Source organism: Hemibagrus wyckioides, linkage group LG15, assembly GCF_019097595.1.
Source record: "Hemibagrus wyckioides isolate EC202008001 linkage group LG15, SWU_Hwy_1.0, whole genome shotgun sequence".
Classification (NCBI taxonomy): domain Eukaryota; kingdom Metazoa; phylum Chordata; class Actinopteri; order Siluriformes; family Bagridae; genus Hemibagrus; species Hemibagrus wyckioides.
This window is the reverse complement of record NC_080724.1, coordinates 17,342,302-17,361,293: the sequence shown is the minus strand read 5'-3', so window position 1 is coordinate 17,361,293 and position 18,992 is coordinate 17,342,302. Positions and strand designations below refer to the sequence as shown.

Below are 18,992 nucleotides of genomic sequence, written 5' to 3'. Positions count from 1 at the left end.
GCGCTCAGCTGTTACTGTTAGTGGTGCTTTTATTGTAGGAAATGTCTCTGGCAGTCATTTTTGTTAAGAAGACGGACAAACGCATGCGTTTATAAATAGTGTGCACTACACATGGCGCGTAAAAGCCATTGGTTTCTATGCTATGTAAGTGCACCTAAGTAGGGTACATGGCGCTATTTGGGATTGGACCTTGGTCAAAAAAAACGGTCGCCGTTAACCGGAAGTTAAAAGAAGCCTTCAGAGGGCATCAAGAGGTCGCGGTGGAAGTCGGGACGGCGGCGGATCGCATTAATGTCTGCCCACTCGTAGGCAAAGTGCGTGTCCCCTGCGTGTCCGCTTCGGGTTGTCCGTAATCGGAATGCACCGCACGGCATTCGCGCTTGTATTGTTTGCGAGAAAGACCGCTTCGAATTAAACTCGGGAGTTTGTCGAGCTTGCTTTTGTCGTCGTCTTCGTCGTCCGTTTCACAACCAGTCTTAGCTTGCTTCATATTATCGATGCATTGATAGTCAGCTAGCTAGCTAAGCTAGCAAGACAGCTAGCCCATACGGTGGCTCCTAGTCTTAGCTAGCCAGGTAGCGCGCGAGCTAGCTAGCATATGTCCCAGAATTAGCCGAATAAGTCAAAGCAGATAAAGTATCCCGTTAAACACCGGAGTGCTGTATATATTGGCTGCTTGGCATTTTTTTAAAGTTCGTTCGCTGATTATCGAGAGAACTAAAGGCGGTAACACACGTGGGAGAGGCCGGAGAGAGAGAAGGACGGAGGAGAATCAGTGACGCCAGGAGCGGCCGATGAATTCAGACCAGGGCGGAGAGCCGCTGCAGGAGGAGGCCGAGCCGGGACTGAAAGCCCGCGGGGAGGCTGAACCGGGACCGAGAGCCCGAGAGGAGGTCGGGGCTTCAGAGTCGGGAAGTATGGTGAGTCAGGGCCTGACATTTCATTTCTCTAATCATAGCAGCTCCTCTTCTCTCTGCCTCACAGAGCCATCATCACCGCCAAATGATACATGAGGATTTAAAAAAAGCTTGCGTAGAAAGTGTACCGTGCGACACTTAGCCAAGTTAGCATAAGCCGAGCTAAATAAGGCCAGGTGTTAATTTCGGCTGGCTTGCTTGCTAACCTGGTTAGCACACACGGCTAGGTCGTTGGTCATGGCGTGAAGGCGTCACTCGCTAGTCAGGTTATTTATTGGGTTCTGCTTGCTAGCCTGGCTATCGATGACTCATTTATTTTCTGTTATGAACTTTACACCTATAAAGAAGACCACGAGCGTGTGCGGGTTTTTTTTATATTATCCCTACTGACAGACATGGAGCCCGTCGCTTCTGCACACTTTTATGCGTCAGTTTAATGAATTAAAACGCCAGCAGTCAGTCAGACGTCTAACCTTTAGCGGGTCTGATCGCATGTGCTTTTCACTACACTTTAACTGTGTGCTCTCTGGTTTTTATTCGCGAGCAGGATTATCAGCGAGTTAAGTCGAACAGTTATCGTTTTTGTTTTGCAATTTGTGAGTTAGCTAGCTAGCAGGCTAATGTCAGGTCGGCCATCATTAGAGGCCTGTGAGATGCTAATAACGCTTTCCTGAGTCAATCATATGACACACGGGTCTCATGGACTAACCTTCATTTAGACTGATAAAACCATAGAGGCTAGCTTTTTTTTTTATTGAGACGCATTTAAATCTGGATTATACTGCTGTATTATGTGTGAATGGCGTATATATACATATCAATTTACTGAAATCTGCAGTGTGACGAGGCCTGAGGTTTGGGGTTATTTATTTTTTCCGGGGGGGGGGGCACACGACTGAAATGCTGCATTCAGTGTGTCACATTTCTCCCAAAACGATCGTCAAATGAAACGATGAAAGTCTTTTAACCGTGACATGGTTGCAATTAAAGGTGATCGTGTGCAACAGCTGTTTTTGAAGCGACTTGTTATGGAGGAGGAGCTGAAGCGGTTTTTGGAGCAGGTGCCTGCTCGCTACTGCGCCCCCACTGCCATGTGACATGTGCCGGCTACTAAATATTTCAGCATCACAAGCTGGAGCCGTGCTGAAAAACCAGGCTGATTTTCTCAAATGAATTAGTCCCGACTCGAAACGCCTGCAGTTTGTTTGTAATGAGGAGAGAGAGCGAGGAAAACTAACTGGTGTGTTAGGATCAGTGGTCTTGCAGCAGAGTTGAATATCACAAGATGATGCTTCATGAATCCGCACTTCTGCTTCTGAACAGAGCAGAGCCGAGGAACAGACGTCTAGGTCACCGTGTCTCTTAAATCCTTAATGGGTTAACATCAGGACTAGTGTTGCTTCACGTATCTCAGGTGGTGTACTTACTTATTACTCCAGTGTCGACTCAATACTCGTTAAATAAAGACTGGGAGGATGCATTTAAAAAAAAAAAAAAAAAAACAAGCTGGGAGATACAGTATAGTGCCAAAAGTTTTGGGACACCCCTCCAAATGATTGCATTCCAGTGTTTTTCAGGTGTTGGGCTTGGCCCTTTAGTTCCAGTGAAAGGAACTCTTAATGCTTCAGCATACCAAGACATTTTGGACAATTTCATGCTCCCAACTTTGTAGGGAACAGTTTGCGCATGACCCCTTACTGTTCCAACATGACTGCACACCAGTGCACAATGCAAGGTCCATAAAGACATGGTTGAGTGAGTTTGGTGTGGAGGAACTTCTCAAAGTCCCGACCACAACCTGATAGAGCACCTTTGGGATGAATTGGAGCGGAAACTGCGAGCCAGGCCTTCTTGTCCAACACCAGCGCCTGACCTCACAAATGTGCTTCTAGAGGAATGGTCAAAAATTCCCATAAACACACACCTAAACCTTGTGGAAAGCCTTCCTGGAAGAGGTGAAGCTGTTCTAGCTGCAGAGTGGGATAGCTCCATATTACAGTCATGTGCATGTAAAGGCAGCTCTCACAGTTTTGGCAGCTTTCATCCTAAAGGTGTTTTATCGGGTTGAGGTCAGGACTCAGGCCTGTCAAGTTCCTCCACGGGGCCAAGCCCAACCCCTAAAGACAGCACCTGAATTTAACTGTATGGAGGAGTGTCCCAAAACTTTTGTCCATTTAGTGTATGTAGAATATGATATGAAGTATTTGCTAATGCCACAGCTTCATGTGGAAAAAGTTACTCAAAAAACCTGTTTGAAACATACTTCCCCTCTGGGATGCCTGTGCGTCCTGATGTACTTGTCATCCTGACATGACTGACCTGTCCTGATGTGCCTTATTTTTTTGTTTGTTTTTTTAGATCCTATAGGAATCACTCAAATATCAGACCCACCTAACTGTTAGAGACATAATCTTCTGGGCTGGGAGTGTTGGTGACAGATACAACTAATCTTACCTAATGCAACTTTAAATAGGCTGAGTCTTTGTTAACGTAATGCATCAATAGACGATCTGTGTGTTAATTTAACTCATGAGCAAGCTCAGTATTTGTTTGTCATCCACCACAATGGAAATTGTCCCAAAGCACCTTAACTCATATTTGGATATAGATGTGGGCTTAGGTTTATTCCTAATAAACAAGTTGGCGGTCGAACTCCCTGAGACAACACGAGGCAGAAAGCGTGAGAGAAAGCAGAGACAAAAGGGGAACCCATCTTCATCTGGGTAACACTAGCTAGTGCGGTTATAAATGTTACGCTTCTGCAGTGTGTACTGTAGAATCAAGCCGTGCTAACTGGAATTCGAGGCATGGTTGTCCAGCTGAAATCTGTCAAGTTCTGTATAAGCAACTAATTATTGAGTGGAGACGAGGGTTAACTTTTAAATGCTTTTGAGTGCCATGGGTGATGAAACGGAGGTGTGAGCAAGACTTTCCTGCGTGAGCACTTTATCAGACGTGTGAATTTCCCTTTGGGATGAATAAAGTATCGATCTATCTATCGTTCTTAGCCCCTGCTCTTTTTTTTTTTCTTTTTTTTTTTAAGCAAGTTCCCAAAATATCAAATTAGTTAAGTCACCATGACTCAGCTCCTGAAAGTGAGTAAATGAATGCTTCAAATATGTCACACTAAGAGACCATGGTCATGTACATGACATTTCTTTATATCTGTGTAACTGTAACAAACTATATTTATTCATTGTGTCCTGATGCCACTTTCTCTAAACAAATGAGATTGCGTATTGAGCTTGAAGCAGGGGGTGATAAGCACACTTTTTTTTCCATTTATCTATTTCTGGCATCAGCGTTTCAAACAAGCCATGTCATCACTTCACTAGCCAGACCATAAAAGGTCAATAAAGTTAAAAAAAAGTGTTGAAACACCTTAAGTCATTGGTCCTAAGAGACAAAAATGTGCTTCAGAAACTGTGATTGATCCTGTATAGAAAACTAGTTAATTTTTTTTTTTTTTTTTTTTTTTTAAAGAGAACCGTCCTCTACCCCACATTTGTTCACATTTTGTGATGGTCTCAGACAAGACATGTTAACCATATTAATACACTTTATGGGTTGGGGGTGTTGAGTCAACTTGGTCTCACCTTTGTACAGAAATTTGCAGTGCAATGATGCTGCTCTTGGTGTCTGTGTAGGTGACAGTCATGTCCAAAAAAAAAAAATCTAATGTGACACTTTTTTTGGCTATAGAGTCTGACCATTTATTCGCAACGTGTCCCTTTTTAATCATACGCTGCATGTTGACCGGTGAAACCCGTTCCACTAAATTAAACCCTTAAACTGTAGGACAGAAAAATAGGAGGCGTGGTGTAACGCTATATAGAGAATGCTTTACGTGAATGAGTGCACCGGCAGGTATAAGCTGTGTGTGTTCGGCAGCAGCGTGTCTGATGGGGAATTTTGTGGCCAAATAAAATCGGTGCCCTCTGACAGAATGCTGGTTAATAACTTTAGTCACCGTTGGAGTTAATGGACCAGTTAAGAACATTACGATCCTAATTAACTTTGGCTAAATAGTTTTCCCTGGTTTATATGCGTCGCTATGTTTAAACATGATTCACTTCACGGTTATGTGGTCACACCTCAACAGTTATCACCACAGTAACATGAGAACAAAGCTTACGAATCCACTTTGTTGCTCTACTAGATGTCTTTTTACAAAACAGACACCTCAAGCATTGTTCGTCACCGTGTATACGGAGACAAACACCACGTCAAAAATCGAATGGGGGAGAAATGTGCCGTAGGTAGAAAGTGTAGGGCAGAGCAGAAACTGTATGGATTTTTAGGTAAGGCCTGTATTTTAAGCTTCAAACCTATTAGCCGATTCATTTCATCCAGTGTGAAGTCCACTTCTTTCAGTTGGTATCTTGTCTATTCATTTAATGTGAGTTTGAGGTTAATATTCAAGCCATTCCTTTACATACAAGACAACAGTGCTGTACTTTTGTTAGGCATGTCAAGGGTCGTAATGAACTTCTGTCCATCTCGCGCTTTATCATTTAAGCAAATGTGCTCAGGTAGTGAGTTATAATAAGTGATTATCTTGGCATATAGAAGCTATCTGAAGTGCTTATCTTGATGGGGGAAATGTTCGTAACCTAGTAACACAAAATCTAGTTATTTAGAGATGACTGCAAACTGTGCCAGACCAGTGTGGTTTACTACATGAATAGTTTCCTGTTTGAGTTCGAACTGCAAAATCAGAGCATGAGGGTGTGTGCAGAAGATGACTTGTGTATGCGGGAGGTGGGGGGATCAGTCCCGTGGATTATCTGCTTTAATGAAATTTGCACTTTTGTCTAAAACGGATCGAAACAAAGCCAGTGTGACTCAAATGTAAATGTGGAACACTAAATTAAAGAGGAAGCTGATGTTCCAGACATTTATTCATCTAAAGATCACGCTGGAAGGCCTTGGTGAGTGTCGTACAGTGAAATTGAAGCAAATAATTGTCTCTCCTGAGTTTCTCACATGGGTCTTTCAGTTTTCCTAAGCGTGCTCTGATTCAGCAAACAAGCCACACTGTTTAATTTTACTCTTAGATTTATACAGAGAGGATTGTCCTGGGATTATGATGAATTTGTAGCTCCTTAAATACCACTTTAATAGCTTGTGGTCATCATATGTTTTTTCCTTTTCATCAGTTACAGGGAAAAGCTCATGAGGTTAAGTCCAGGTCAGTATCAGGATTTGCAGCTGGCATTGGTGCTCATTAGAGGAAGATGACTGTGTGTGATTACGATCAGGAGTGTGTAAGTGTAGAAGGTGTTAAAATCATTCAGGTATTTCTGGGTTTTTGTTACAGGCCATGTAATTGATTCTACTTTAAATATACGTACGACATGGCGTTCTGGTTGTTCTTGTGTACTGAAGCAAAATTTGGTGCATTTCCTGATAAGCATATTTTAATGCTGTGTGTTGGTGAGTGTTTTGTAGTTATAAACCCGATGATTCGGTGTAGTTTGTACTGTTCGGTTAACTGCTGACTGATCAAATGAGACGCGTTATAAATTTGACACAGGGAGATTAAATGCACTTTTTGTTAACAGGCCATGTCGGTTTGCAAATCAGACAAGAATGGGTGAATGTTTTTACCCTCTAAGCTGCATGTGAAACCAATGCCCCTTTTGGTCTAGCCCTGTAGCTGTTCTCTGGTCTAATGAGCTGCCTTCAGCTAGAACATTCAAATAAATACATGTGACTGGATAAACTGCATCAGATGATCAAGTCAGTATTTGAAAGCTGTTAATCCGTAGCCAGTAACTTCGTTTAGTCCACTAATATACTTTGCTGTAGTTGATGATCACTAGTTTGGGGTAACAAGCAACAGTGAGACATAAGGCTAACTTGGTATTATTGCTCATCCTTGTGTGGGATCTGACAGTCACATATAGATAAATTTAAAGCATTAATAATGGGTTTGTTTGGGGTTTTTTTTACAGACAGATAATGTGCTTTATAATGAATAAACTGTTCCTGCATATTGCAACCTTGCTTTAATCATTTTTCACCAACTTCACTTACATAAATAGTACAAAATTACAAGTGTGTGAGTGGTCTCTGACCATGTAGTCCTTAGTGCTCAAAAATAGTGTTTAAAAAAAACGCCTACATCTGTACTGCCGTGGAACTAAAACGGCTTTAGCTCTGTGGCTTTCCTTTTTTTTTTTTTTTTTTAGGGAAAAATATAAACAATGATCATTTTCTGAGAATTTAACAACTGTTGAACACAAACAAAACAATTCTGAGTATTATTTTAGGTTGTGTTCTTAGTCACTGGGCCTATACATACTGTTTTTCTTATTTGAAAGTGGAGTGTTGGTAAAGGTGTCCTATCTGGGCATAAATAAATGTTAAAAGTACAGACGGTAACACAGTCATGGCACGGTTCATCATAAGACCGTCATGACCAGCTCAGTTGACGGAGAACATTTGGTCAAAGATGTAATAAGGATAAGAACCACAGCCGTATCCAAAGGGAGAATGTTGACTACTGTTTAGAGATCCAGAGTTTGAACCAAGTATTAAGACCCAAATGAGCTGTTAAAAATGTGTTGAGTCACTGTTGTCACTATGGTAGAAGTCGGTGATAAGTGCTCATTTAATCTTATTTAACATTTAGTTATCTTTTTAAATCAGTTTACTCTGATTATTTATTCCTTAGGTGCATTTAGGTCATTTTGATGTTCAGGCCTCTGGTTGTTTTAGTCCAGGGTTTATTACAATTGTTATATCGATGACATTTTCTGATCCCATGACCAGTTTAGGGTTTGGTTCAGCTGAACCTTTGAGCGGTCCACAGCAGGTGCAAAAGATGTGTGTGAGTAAGTAGCACAATAGCATCATCTACCTATTTCTACTTTTGTGATGCTGGGGAGAGAGGTGCTATTGTTACTGCTGTATAAAGCCAGAATTTCACACGACTGGAGCACTGTAATTAACTTGGCTGTATGGTGCGAGGGCTTGCAGTGAGAAATAAACGAATAGCTGCACATCTGACCTTCAAAGTGGAAACAGTCTTGTACTATAATGCCTCAATGACACATCATGCATTCAAAATGCACTGTACTTTGTACCACTTGGGTTTTGCTACTAAAGGAAACAAACAAATGAATCTTTTCACGGTTTAGAAGGAAATTGTCCGTGCGAACACAAACCTCTGATTCTGTCCCGGGTTTGCATTCGAGTAGGTGTACAGTTGGGAGACTATAACCTTTTTTTTTTTAAGATGCATTGTGTTTTAATAATCCACTCTTTATTGTTGGTTTCTGACCACAGCACAGTTCTCAAACCAAATGAAACTGAGGTGTTTTTAAAAGCCTTGTTGCCATTCCTGGTGCTCTCGTATCACAGCAGCATCCCCCTTTGAGAATGGCCCACCACTGAAATAACATCTAATCAGCACTGGTTCTTTTGTTCGTCAGAGAAGGGGGAGCTGTCGCGTGGTACATAGCAACAGATGTTAACTACAGCCAGTACCTGTATACCTGCAAGGTGACCTTCATGGTTGCTACCTGATAAAATTGTGTAGCTGATAAACTGGAAAATGAATGTAGTGCAAAATATGATTAACCCTTTCAGTATTTTTTATTTTTAAAAGTCTGTGCAATCCTTCTATAGTCTCCATTCACCTCGTGCAACTTGAGGGCTTATTTTTGTAGCTTGGGTAAAAGTGTGATTCAGGATTATAAAGGGAAACGCTGGGAATGGCTATCTGGTTGCTGGTGTACTATTTTATCTTCCTAGTGTGAATAGTCAGGATAAGCCGGCTCTCCGTGGGCTCCGGCAGTGGGGCAGCTCTTACGCAATCGGTAATCTGCTCCATCAGTTTAGTAGGAGTACCACTGTGCACCATGTGACTCTTCTCCATCTGTTTATTGGTAACAGTTTACCACTGCTGGTGAAATATGATGCTCTTACTTATAGTTTGTTGCAATGTCAAATGGTAAGGGATAAAATGAGACAATTTATCTATTTTAATGTTGCATGGCTTGGTTTGCAGTCCTGTTTTCTATTTTGTATTAATATAATATAATTTTCACCTCAGACTGCCCTGTTGTGTTTCCAGGTGACCTCGAAGGGAGCGGGTCTGAACCCTAATGCCAAAGTGTGGCAGGAGATGCCTGCTGTGCCCAGTGAGGCTCCTGTGGATGCCACTGAGGCTTCCCCCTGGTCCCAGTCGAATATAACTGAAGGTAATGGTTTGATCAGAAGTATTGTGAAGAATGATGTATGCTGTGTCTTGGGTTGACTTCTTCCTCCTCCTCTTTCTCCAGAGTCCACTGGATGTAAAGCATACACACCTGGCTTCCCAGTTCTCATGGACAACAGCACCACGGCCACAGCAGATGGTGTGGTCAACGGCATGGACCCCTCTGATCCAAACCCTCTGACTAATGGTCAGTGAAACATTCAACACTGTTTCCATTCACCTTGGGGGTAAAGGGGGGGGTTTAGTGGCTGGGAGGGGAGTATAGGATTACAGAATTACAGAATTGTGCTATTGGACAATAATGGCCAAACTCTGCTCTGCATGTTTTTCTTGTACAGAATCCAAACTGTCTGAAGATCAGCCCCTCTCTGCAGAAAGCTTGCGTGAGTCTCTGAAAAAAGAGCTGGAATTCTGCTTCAGCAGGTACGAGCAACTTCTAAAGGCTTTGCAGTCGATTCTGAGTGGCCGAGTGTGCAGGTTTCAGCTTCAGCTTCTGTCTCTCTCTCTGACAGGGAGAACTTATCGAAGGATCTTTACCTGATTTCTCAAATGGACAGCGACCAGTTTGTGCCAATATGGACTATTGCCAGCATGGAAGGAATTAAAGTCCTTACTACGGATTTGGATCTTATCTTGGATGTGTTGAGATGTAAGTGTCTGTGCTGCAATTAAATTTGAGAGGAAATCCTTTACACCTTGATCACTAATGTTCTATATAGATGGTTAATCTGGTAAGTTGCATTGGGTTATTTTTAGCGGCTTATTCATTAGATACCTTCCTGTGACAAATGTAACAAGTTACACTGTAAAATAGACTCAATAAAGTGATTATTAACCCACTGTTAACCCCCATATTGTCAAATAAGCAGAAATTTGCCAAATTCATGCATTGAAATTATTAAACCATCTACTGCTTATATGTTTTAAATATATCCCCATTGTCATAATGCTGACAGTTTTGGCCTTCTTGCCAGCTGCTTACTCTCCTTCATACATCTGTGATCATGGTGTGCGGTCATCCATTCACTAACTGTTTGGCCTAGTCTTTTTTTTTTTTCCACCAACTGTATGTTGTCTAATTTGACCTTGTAATGCCTTTTCATTTTTAACAGTACACCAAAAACATTTTCATGAGTCTGGACAGCAGTCAAACTTGCAAATGACAACTATGTATAGGCAAAACATTTTAATTGGGATAAAGCAGTTGCCGAAGATGACACTAGGCAGTTTGGGTGAAGGCACATCCACCAGAAAGTGGCGCATCATTGAGAATGAAATAAACTTGGCATTGTGGTCTTGTAGGAAAACAATCAGTGACCAGGTGGCGTGATGCAGCGCAACCCTAAAGTCAATTGTTTTTCTATAAAAAAAAAAAAAAAGTGCTTCATCCTTCTACCACAGCGATTTATTAGTAGTCGATTTATTTTATAGCAGCTATAAACAGCAGCTTCATTTCTTTCTCTCAAACTTAGTCTTTGGGATAGAAAGCCTTCAGGAACCTCTTTGAACCTTTGATTCCTTCCAAAGTGTTAAACATTACGTTACATCTGTAGGTTGGTTTATTATTAGCTTTAGTTTGTCAAGTCCCTGTGAATGTGTGATTATTGTACAGCCATAACCTTGGATATTTAGCCGTGGTGTAATTATATAAAAGGTGTTTATTTGAAGCACGAGTTGTATGACTCATTAATTTGCCTGCGTTCTCTCTGCTCAGCATCTCCTATGGTTCAAGTGGATGAAAAAGGAGAGAAAGTGCGGCCAAATCACAAACGCTGCATCATCATCCTGCGAGAGGTTCCAGAAACGACCCCTGTGGAGGTATTCATGTTTTGGATACTATGGGGGGGTAAAATTCATGGCGTTTCTGAATAAGCTTCATGTGTATCTAATTCCACTATCATTCTGAATTTGGGAAATCTTTTCAGGAAGTGGAGGCCCTTTTTAAGAACGACAACTGTCCGAAGGTCATTAGCGTGGAGTTTGCGCACAACAATAACTGGTACATTACGTTCCAATCGGATACGGATGCTCAACAGGTGAGTCTTGCTTTAAAGGGTGTGCCTTTTGCTCCCATATAACATGTTTTTTCCAACTTCATTAACTCATTTCTGTTTTTCTCCAGGCGTATAAATACTTAAGGGAAGAAGTCAAAACATTTCAGGGAAAACCCATTATGGTGAGTTAGTGTGTAATTAGGTTCATGTATATTTTTTTTAAAAAAGAAAATGAATTGCACAATAAATTTTGTTTATTGACTCTGCTTTTGTTCACAGGCTAGAATAAAAGCCATCAATACCTTCTTTGCAAAGAATGGTTACCGCAGCCTGGACTGCAGCGTCTATCAGCAGCAATCTCACACACAGTCCCAGTACAGCTCGCCGCTCTTCATGCAGCCTATATACAGCCCTCAGCAGCAGTATCTCTACGGCATCGTCCCTCCCACCTGGACTCCATCTCCAACTCCATACTTCGAGACTCCTCTGGTGAGTCCTTGATCAAACTTTTTATCAAGTTTATTTGCATGATTATGTTGGCTGACATGCCTTCTTGTTTCACAGGCACCTTTTCCTAACAGCGGGTTCGTCAATGGATTTGGCACGACTGCACACTACAAAACTGGTTCAAATTCTCTCAACATTGGACGCCCCTTCAACAGAAACCGGTTCGTCATTTTGAAGCTCCTTTATTTAGGCGTACAGCATGCTGTAGTTGCAAGACGACTAGTTCAACGTTTCGCACTGTGCCAAGTGCAATGCGATTATCGTGCATGTTTTGTTTAAAATAATTCTGATTTTCATAAATTCATGACTGTCTTGAATTTTTAACTATATTGTAAATCTTAAAGTATATCTGCAGAGGTGGACAAATCATAAATCTTTAACCTAGCCCACTGGGCCAGTGAAAATTGCACTTTGCTGCCCAGGCCTGTTTTGGTTGCCTGGAAACCTTAACGCCTGTGACTAAAAAGTGGTAGCTCACATTACCTTACATATGGCCATTGCTAATTTAAATACATCAGTACAGACTAAGGAAACTGGGGAAGGCGTGTGTGTGTGTGTGTGTGTGTGTGTGTATAATCCTTATACTTACTCAATAAAGTTTTTGATATAGCATGTTTTTGCAACTATAAAGTTCATTGTTCATTCATTTGTCACGGAGATGTGTTCTGTCTTCACATAGCAAGTAAAAATGTATTTGTGCCTGCCTAGTATTTTACATTTTCCCCCTTTTTAACATGAGGTATTAGTAAGTAGGAGGGTTATATTACTGCAAATACCTTTTCCCTAAAAGCCATAGAGAAAAGTAGAAATTAGCTCAGAACCAAAATCTGCTAGTCGTAGGCTTGTGATTTGTCCACCCCTTAACTAGTTGTTCAGGTGGGAGGTTTATTTTATTTTTTTAAATATAAATACATCCTATTAGTTTTACACTCTTTACCTTGGCTTTCTTTATTGTCCCCACAGTGTCCCACTCTATTCAAGAAAGAATGTAATAAATGCCTTCAGGTACAGCTGTTAAAGTTTGAAATATTTTTTGTCTAATCATCACTTCATCCTTCTCATGTCTCAGACCATCAAAACATGTTCAAAATAAAACAATCTTTCATTTTTTCTAATGAAATGACCTCAGTGATTTAAGTGATCGTACTTAGACTGTGAGGTTTACATTGGTGTGGCGATGAACTTCGATTCTAGCCGAACATCACACCAGTCCTAATTTTTTTTTTTTTTTTTTTTTTTTTAAGTATCATTCGACTCAATTGGCAACGTCTTATTTCCTGAATTTCTACCATTGCAACTAACAGTTTGTTTTCTGTCTGTGTTACTGTGCTTTAAGAGAAAGTGGAACTCTCAAAGTAACAGGCTAACAATTTTTTGGGACGTAGTAACCTCCCTGGCCAGTGTGTTAACATTTGACTTGAAGAGCATCAAATTATGACGTGTATAATAGCATCAAATAAAATTACTCTAATCCTTGCCATATAAAGCGTTTGGAAATGAATTTTGCTCTCTGTCAAAGTTAGCCCACTGCCAGAGAACAGCTTGCTAACTAGATGCCATTCCATACTTGCTTGCAAACATGATTATTTTGTGTAGTTTGTGCATGTTGCCCCAGTTCCTTGTCCCCTGTCCGAATTCTTCTTTTTAAATATTGCAAGAACTTGGTACCGTTTCTCATTCAATCCTGTGTTTTTAAGCAGGAACCACGTGAAGCCCCAGACAAGGAATGACGGACTGGCCTCCACGGTCACCCCTGTATCTGTGGTAGACGGGCTCCGCAGTCCACAGCCTCCCGCCAGCAGTACCTCAGTGCTGGCCACCTCAGAGCTGAGCTCCTCTTTCCCACACCTGACCACCTCCACTGAGCCTAACGATGACGGCACCGTGGCTGGACGGGGACGGTACGATTTCATGATCCGTATTTAGAAGTAGTGCCTAAATTTGACACACAGGAATCTGTAATGCTGAAGGAGTTAAACCTCTCTTCACAGGAGGAATACATACAGAGCAACAAGGAGGAGGAGAGAGGACGAACGAACCACAGTAATGCACATATTCCTGAAGCTTTTATTCTTTCATTATAAGGCTCTGTGCTTTTTATTTACTCTCCCTATGCGATCTCTTCCACAGAGGCCAGTTCCGCTCACTGAAGTTAAGGTTTCGCCACCTAAATTTGACCTGGCTCCTTCTAATTTCCCTCCACTCCCTGGATGCTCAGGCAGCCCACAGGGAGAGCCAGTTTTAGAGAACCGCATGTCTGACGTGGTACGGGGTCTCAACAGAGATAAGGTAAGTTCTCGAGTTTGCACCCAGGAATGAGTTTATAGCTCATTTTGTAGAAGCTTGGTTGGCTTTTGAGCCATGGCTCATGCACAAGAGAAATGATTAATAATTAAAGCTGTGTCACGTCTGTGTGTGAGATCTCAGTGCAGGCATTCACACCACATAGGTTCAACATGTCAGTGTTACTGTAATAAGCTGGCCTGCCACTTTATTCTGTTCAGTCCTAAGAGTACAACAGATTGTTTTCATGCTCATACACAGGTTGGAAAAGAAAACTAAACAAGCCATGTGATCTTGCACCATAAACTGCACTATAAAAATACACAGTTGTGGGTTTTTATTGTCTTTTTTCTCATGAGAAGTTCTTGGATTTGATTTTGATGTGACTATCTCTTTCCAGCAGTCAGACTCGAACAAGGAATCCACTGTGAGCGCTGCTGCTTCAGCTTCTGAGGAGACAGTCCCCAGACCTGCACTGACTGCAAGCAAACCCACTGTTCACGCTGCAGATCCTGCTAGCTACAGGTAAGCCTGAAGAGGATGACATGGGTCATGGTATTAATTCTTGATTCTGCATTATTACACACACTTATGGCCCCTTATTTAGCATTGTGTATTATTAGCCTTTATTGTACATGACTTTATAAGTCTAAACCCTGTATGTGTGTATTATACCGGATGCAGAAATTTATGGATGATATTTATTCTGTTTTTCTTGTGCCCTGCTTAGCGCAAGCGCAACCCCTCAGGAGAAGAAACTGGATAAAGCTGACCCCTTGGTCCATAAAGACATGCCTGTGAACCCGAGCGCCACCTCAGCCATTCCGGCGTGTCCGGCTCAGCCAGCTCCCGTCTCCAAGACTCCGCCAAGTCCCGCCAACCCCGCAACCCCACAGGCCAATGCTGGCCACTCCAACCCTGCCCCACTGGTAAATGCATTCATTATCTACAGAACCTGAATTGATTATATTGAACACCTTAATCTGGACGACGAATAATCTTCATTTACTGCAGCCATGTCGTCCACATTCTGGTCAATCTGTTTCAACCTCTTTGCTTGTCGAAGAGTCATAAATTCTATGGTATTCTATGCATGATATGAAACAAGTCTTTTATATAGTTGCATGTTGGTTTAGAGTATGTTGCCGTATTGCCATAAGCAGACAATGCATGCTATCTGGCTAAACACCTTATCAGTGTATGTCAGTCTTATTTGCATTTTTCAGCTCATGATGATTAGTTGCCCACTGAGAATAAGTTTTATTTCGGCTTCAGGGATAAAATGGTGTCTCTTGTTATCTTAGGAGCCTCGGAAACTGAGCTACGCTGAGGTGTGCCAGCGCCCCCCCAAGGATCCCCCTCCTCCTCCACCGCCACCTGTGGTCAGCCCCAGTCCTGCCAGCTCTACCTCACAGCCTCTGAGGGAGCTGCGTGTGAATAAGGTGGACGAGCAGTCGGGCGGCAGTGAAAGGCCCGAGCGGCCACAGGATCGTGGGGGGGACTGTAAGAGCCGAGAGGGCAGGCCGGCTCGCGACTCACAGGGTTTCTACCGTAGCAACGGCCCTCCCAGAGCCAGCACGGGAGGCTTCAAACTCCGCGAGCAGCAGAGGCGTCCTCAGTTCACCCGCCGCACTTCACCCCAAGGAGCCTCCAGACACACTGGCAAAGAGCAGAACATCCCCCCTATATCGCCAAAGTAAAGACTAAATCCTTACAATGTATGAATATATACACATATACATATATATATAAAAATATATATATATATATATAAAAAGAGATGAAATATAAAAAGTTTAAAGATCTAAAATAATAGCCACCTCTTTTGCCTGGAGCACATCCACAGGAAAATCTTATGAAATGACAATGCACAGATGGAGACGTCGTGGCATACGGGCATCAGAAAAAATAAAAAATTGAAGCTAGTTATAAGCTTGTTGAAGGAAGTCATCAAATAGGAAAACGTGTGCTTCTAAACTTGACAATGCCCCTCAGAATGTAATTTTGTTTTGGGTTTTTTTTTTTGGCGCTTTCTTTCCCCACTTGCTCGTTTTACCCAGGAGGCGGTGGGACGGAGGGCGTCGTAACCGCCGAGTGCTCAGTGCTGCTGTTGAGCTGAAACAATGATGGCAGTCTGCAAAGAACATATGCACTAAGAAGAAAAGGAACATGAATGCTATCATGTACCTAAACAAATATCACTTTGACATGCAAGGATTCTACTAATATTTTACTTTTTTTTTTTTCTTTTTTTTTTTGCTTCTTCCTTCTCTTATTATTTTTTTTTAATTCATTCGCATTGGCAGGTGACTGGGGGGTGTGGTGTTATGGAGTGAGTGAACGATGTACACGGACTTTGCCCTTTTGAGTGGAAGGATGTATTTTACGGTAGTGTTGATAAATCAGTTTTGGGATCTAGCTCCCATTTAGAAAATGCGAAGCCTGCTTAAGTGGATTGGCAGATAGCTAGGAACAGCAGTGACGCTTGCTGTTTTGATCTGGAATTCTGCATCGTTTTTTGCTCGACATGGCGGATCTAAGCTCGCTGATTGAGAAGAGCTGGTGTTTAGAAATGTCTTAAAGATGCGTTTGCTTGTGGAGCTTCAGTAGTTATTCATATACATCACTTCATGAGGATGGAGCCTGCCAATTATAATGCTGGATCACTGGTCTGCTTTTATTTTCTCTTTTTTCCTCGCTCTTTAATTATTGTTTTTAGTTAGATTGTGTAACCAACAGCCTGTGAAAAGATCACAATATCAGTCAGGTACATAGACACTCAAGTATTTTGTCATTTCAGTTGTTTTATGTTTGGGGGGGGGGGTTGTTTGTGCATTATTCTCCCAAAATTGCTTTTGAGAAAGCATCAGTCAGGCATTTGACTGTGTTTACAAGATTGTCAGCTTGGGCTCACTAAGAGGGCAAAGATGAAGCTGCTTTCGTTTGCATTTTGGGCCCACACACTATTTAAAAAAAAAAAAAAAAAAAAAAAAAAATCAGGACCCTCGCTATAATGATTAGTAGCTATTCTGCATAGGGGTGTGATGTATACTTATTTAGGTCAGGAAAACCACAAGGCCTATTTTATCCACTAGTGATCTCACTACACTGGATAGTTTCAACTGTACAGAGACTGATTTTCAGCGAAGAAGAAAACGTTTCAGTCGGGTTAGATTTTGCTACAGTGATCGTTTTTGGTTCATTCCTCCTTAGCCTTGAGATATATAGTGCAAAGCACAATAGATACAGGATGAAAGGCTGAAAGTGTGTGGTGTTTCCTTCCTTCCTTCCTTCTTTCCTTCCTTGTGATTGTCCACAAATCCTGATTCATCTGCTAATTTAACTACAATCGTGTGTTAAATGGCTTTGTGGGCAGTATAGAGATTTTTTTTTTTTCCCCTGGTCAATATAAGTGAGACATTTAGTGCAGGCCATTGAAATGTTAGCAAATGATTTGGTTTTTTTTTTTTTTTTTTTTAAATTAAATAAAAACAAAGCTTGTTTTTGTTGGACCCTGTTGCATATTGATGGTCTTGGGCATTTTATCATACACCAGAGTCATATATTTCATGCAATTTGCCAGATCAGCAAATTCTTTAAGAAACCTCTCCACATGCTTATTGTGTCCTCCTTGATTATCTCCCCAGTGAAAGACTCATCTCAATGTTTAAATGGTTTGCATCAGTGACATTCGGGGGGGAAAGTATAGATCTAGAATGACTCTCGCTCTCGGCACCCATACCAAAACTCAAGTCGCATCTGCGTGTATGAGCCATCGCTCTTGGATGCTCGCATGTGCTTTACAAAGCAGCAAAATGGGGGGGTGGATAGAAGCAATGTGAAAGTGAACTGGTGCTGTTTAACTTAACAAATTGTAATCGGAGGAAGATGCAGTATTGCTGTTTGAATTCATTGTAAGTATTGTGTGGGATTTATTTTAATTGAATTTTTTTTTTCATTTTATTTTAATCCTCTCGCCCATCCCTGCCCTCATCACCCTCCCCAGTCGTCCATGTAGGCCACGTTCCTGACTTGTGTACAAAAAAAAAAAAAAATGACATTGGGAGAGAATCACAGATTTAACATTTGTATATTTTTGAGATTTCAGCAAAGAAAATACTTGACGCATTTACTAGAGGCTTAGTAATGCAGTAAATAACGAATCACTGGGGCTTTTATTGTTTTCTCTTTTCTTTTTTTTTCTTTTTTTCATTTTGTTTTCATTAATGAATTTGAGCAGCTAGTGGTTTAGTGTAATGGAACAAAATGCACTAACTTGTTTAAAAAAAAAAAAAAAAAAAAATCTTACTGTTTAATGTAATGTGAAATTATATTAGAAGCATAAGATAATGACATTTGATGTTGAGCGGCTTGCAGAAATCTACAGGAATAGCATTCTCCTTAATGTTTGGGTTCTCACTGTTAATTGGTTTTAGGGCTGCTGTGGCAAAGGGAAGAATTAATTTAACAATGGATTTGAGTGTTGGAGACGGCACATTCGAGCCGTCTGCGTAAAATGTCATTAAAAAAAAATAAATTATTTTGTTTTGGCCTTGGAGTTCCACTTCTTTCATTGCTGTTTTGTTCTGTTCCATTTTAAGCACCTGACTTATTAACTCAATTAGAATTCTAAATTGTTTTGTTTGTGTATTGTACCACTTCCTGCTACACACACACACACACACACACACACGCACGCACACGTTTCGGCTCACGTAAAGCCAGACCTGTGCCACGGGATGCCTATATTTGGAATCCACGGCTCGGTATGTAAAAAATGACAAGCAGCCATTTTGAAACTATTTATAGCTGTTCTTGTGGGTGTTTGTAGATAATCAATCAGGTTACACTTGTAAAAATAAAGGGCATCCCCCCCCCAACTTTTTTCACCTTGATGCTTTTTAGAAGGAATCCCACACACTTTCTACTAAATATTAACTTAAAATTGTGTTTTGTCTTTTGGGGGTTTTTTTTCCATTTTTCTCTTCATTGTCAACAGACAACAGACTATGGAGGAAGAAATGCACAAATTTTCTCTACACTTTTTTTTTTTTTTTTTTTTTT

General features: G+C 41.2%; 1 protein-coding gene across 4 annotated transcripts; it reads left to right on the top strand.

The window, feature by feature from the left end:
- The first annotated feature begins 227 nt into the window (after positions 1-227).
- On the top strand, positions 228-18,486 carry LOC131365908 (la-related protein 4). 4 transcript variants are annotated; one of them, XM_058409848.1, is made up of 17 exons: positions 228-920; positions 9,001-9,127; positions 9,209-9,331; positions 9,483-9,567; positions 9,657-9,793; positions 10,859-10,962; positions 11,070-11,180; positions 11,267-11,320; positions 11,418-11,627; positions 11,703-11,806; positions 12,609-12,650; positions 13,346-13,546; positions 13,637-13,688; positions 13,776-13,934; positions 14,329-14,453; positions 14,659-14,857; positions 15,233-18,486. In XM_058409848.1, exons 1-17 carry the CDS (start codon positions 795-797, stop codon positions 15,626-15,628), a joined length of 2,355 nt encoding a protein of 784 aa, XP_058265831.1. In that variant the 5' UTR covers positions 228-794; the 3' UTR covers positions 15,629-18,486. The 4 variants fall into 4 exon arrangements, with proteins under 4 accessions (XP_058265831.1, XP_058265830.1, XP_058265833.1 ...); XM_058409847.1 differs by having other exon boundaries at positions 13,343-13,546; XM_058409850.1 differs by lacking the exon at positions 12,609-12,650.
- The last annotated feature ends 506 nt before the right edge of the window (positions 18,487-18,992 follow it).

Coding starts and splice junctions, on each gene's coding strand:
- LOC131365908 (XM_058409847.1), top strand. CDS start 795: ATGAATTCAGACCAGGGCGGAGAGCCGCTGCAGGAGGAGGCCGAGCCG. Junction 11,628..11,702: donor CATACTTCGAGACTCCTCTG/GTGAGTCCTTGA, acceptor CTTGTTTCACAG/GCACCTTTTCCTAACAGCGG. Junction 13,547..13,636: donor ACCGTGGCTGGACGGGGACG/GTACGATTTCAT, acceptor CTCTCTTCACAG/GAGGAATACATACAGAGCAA.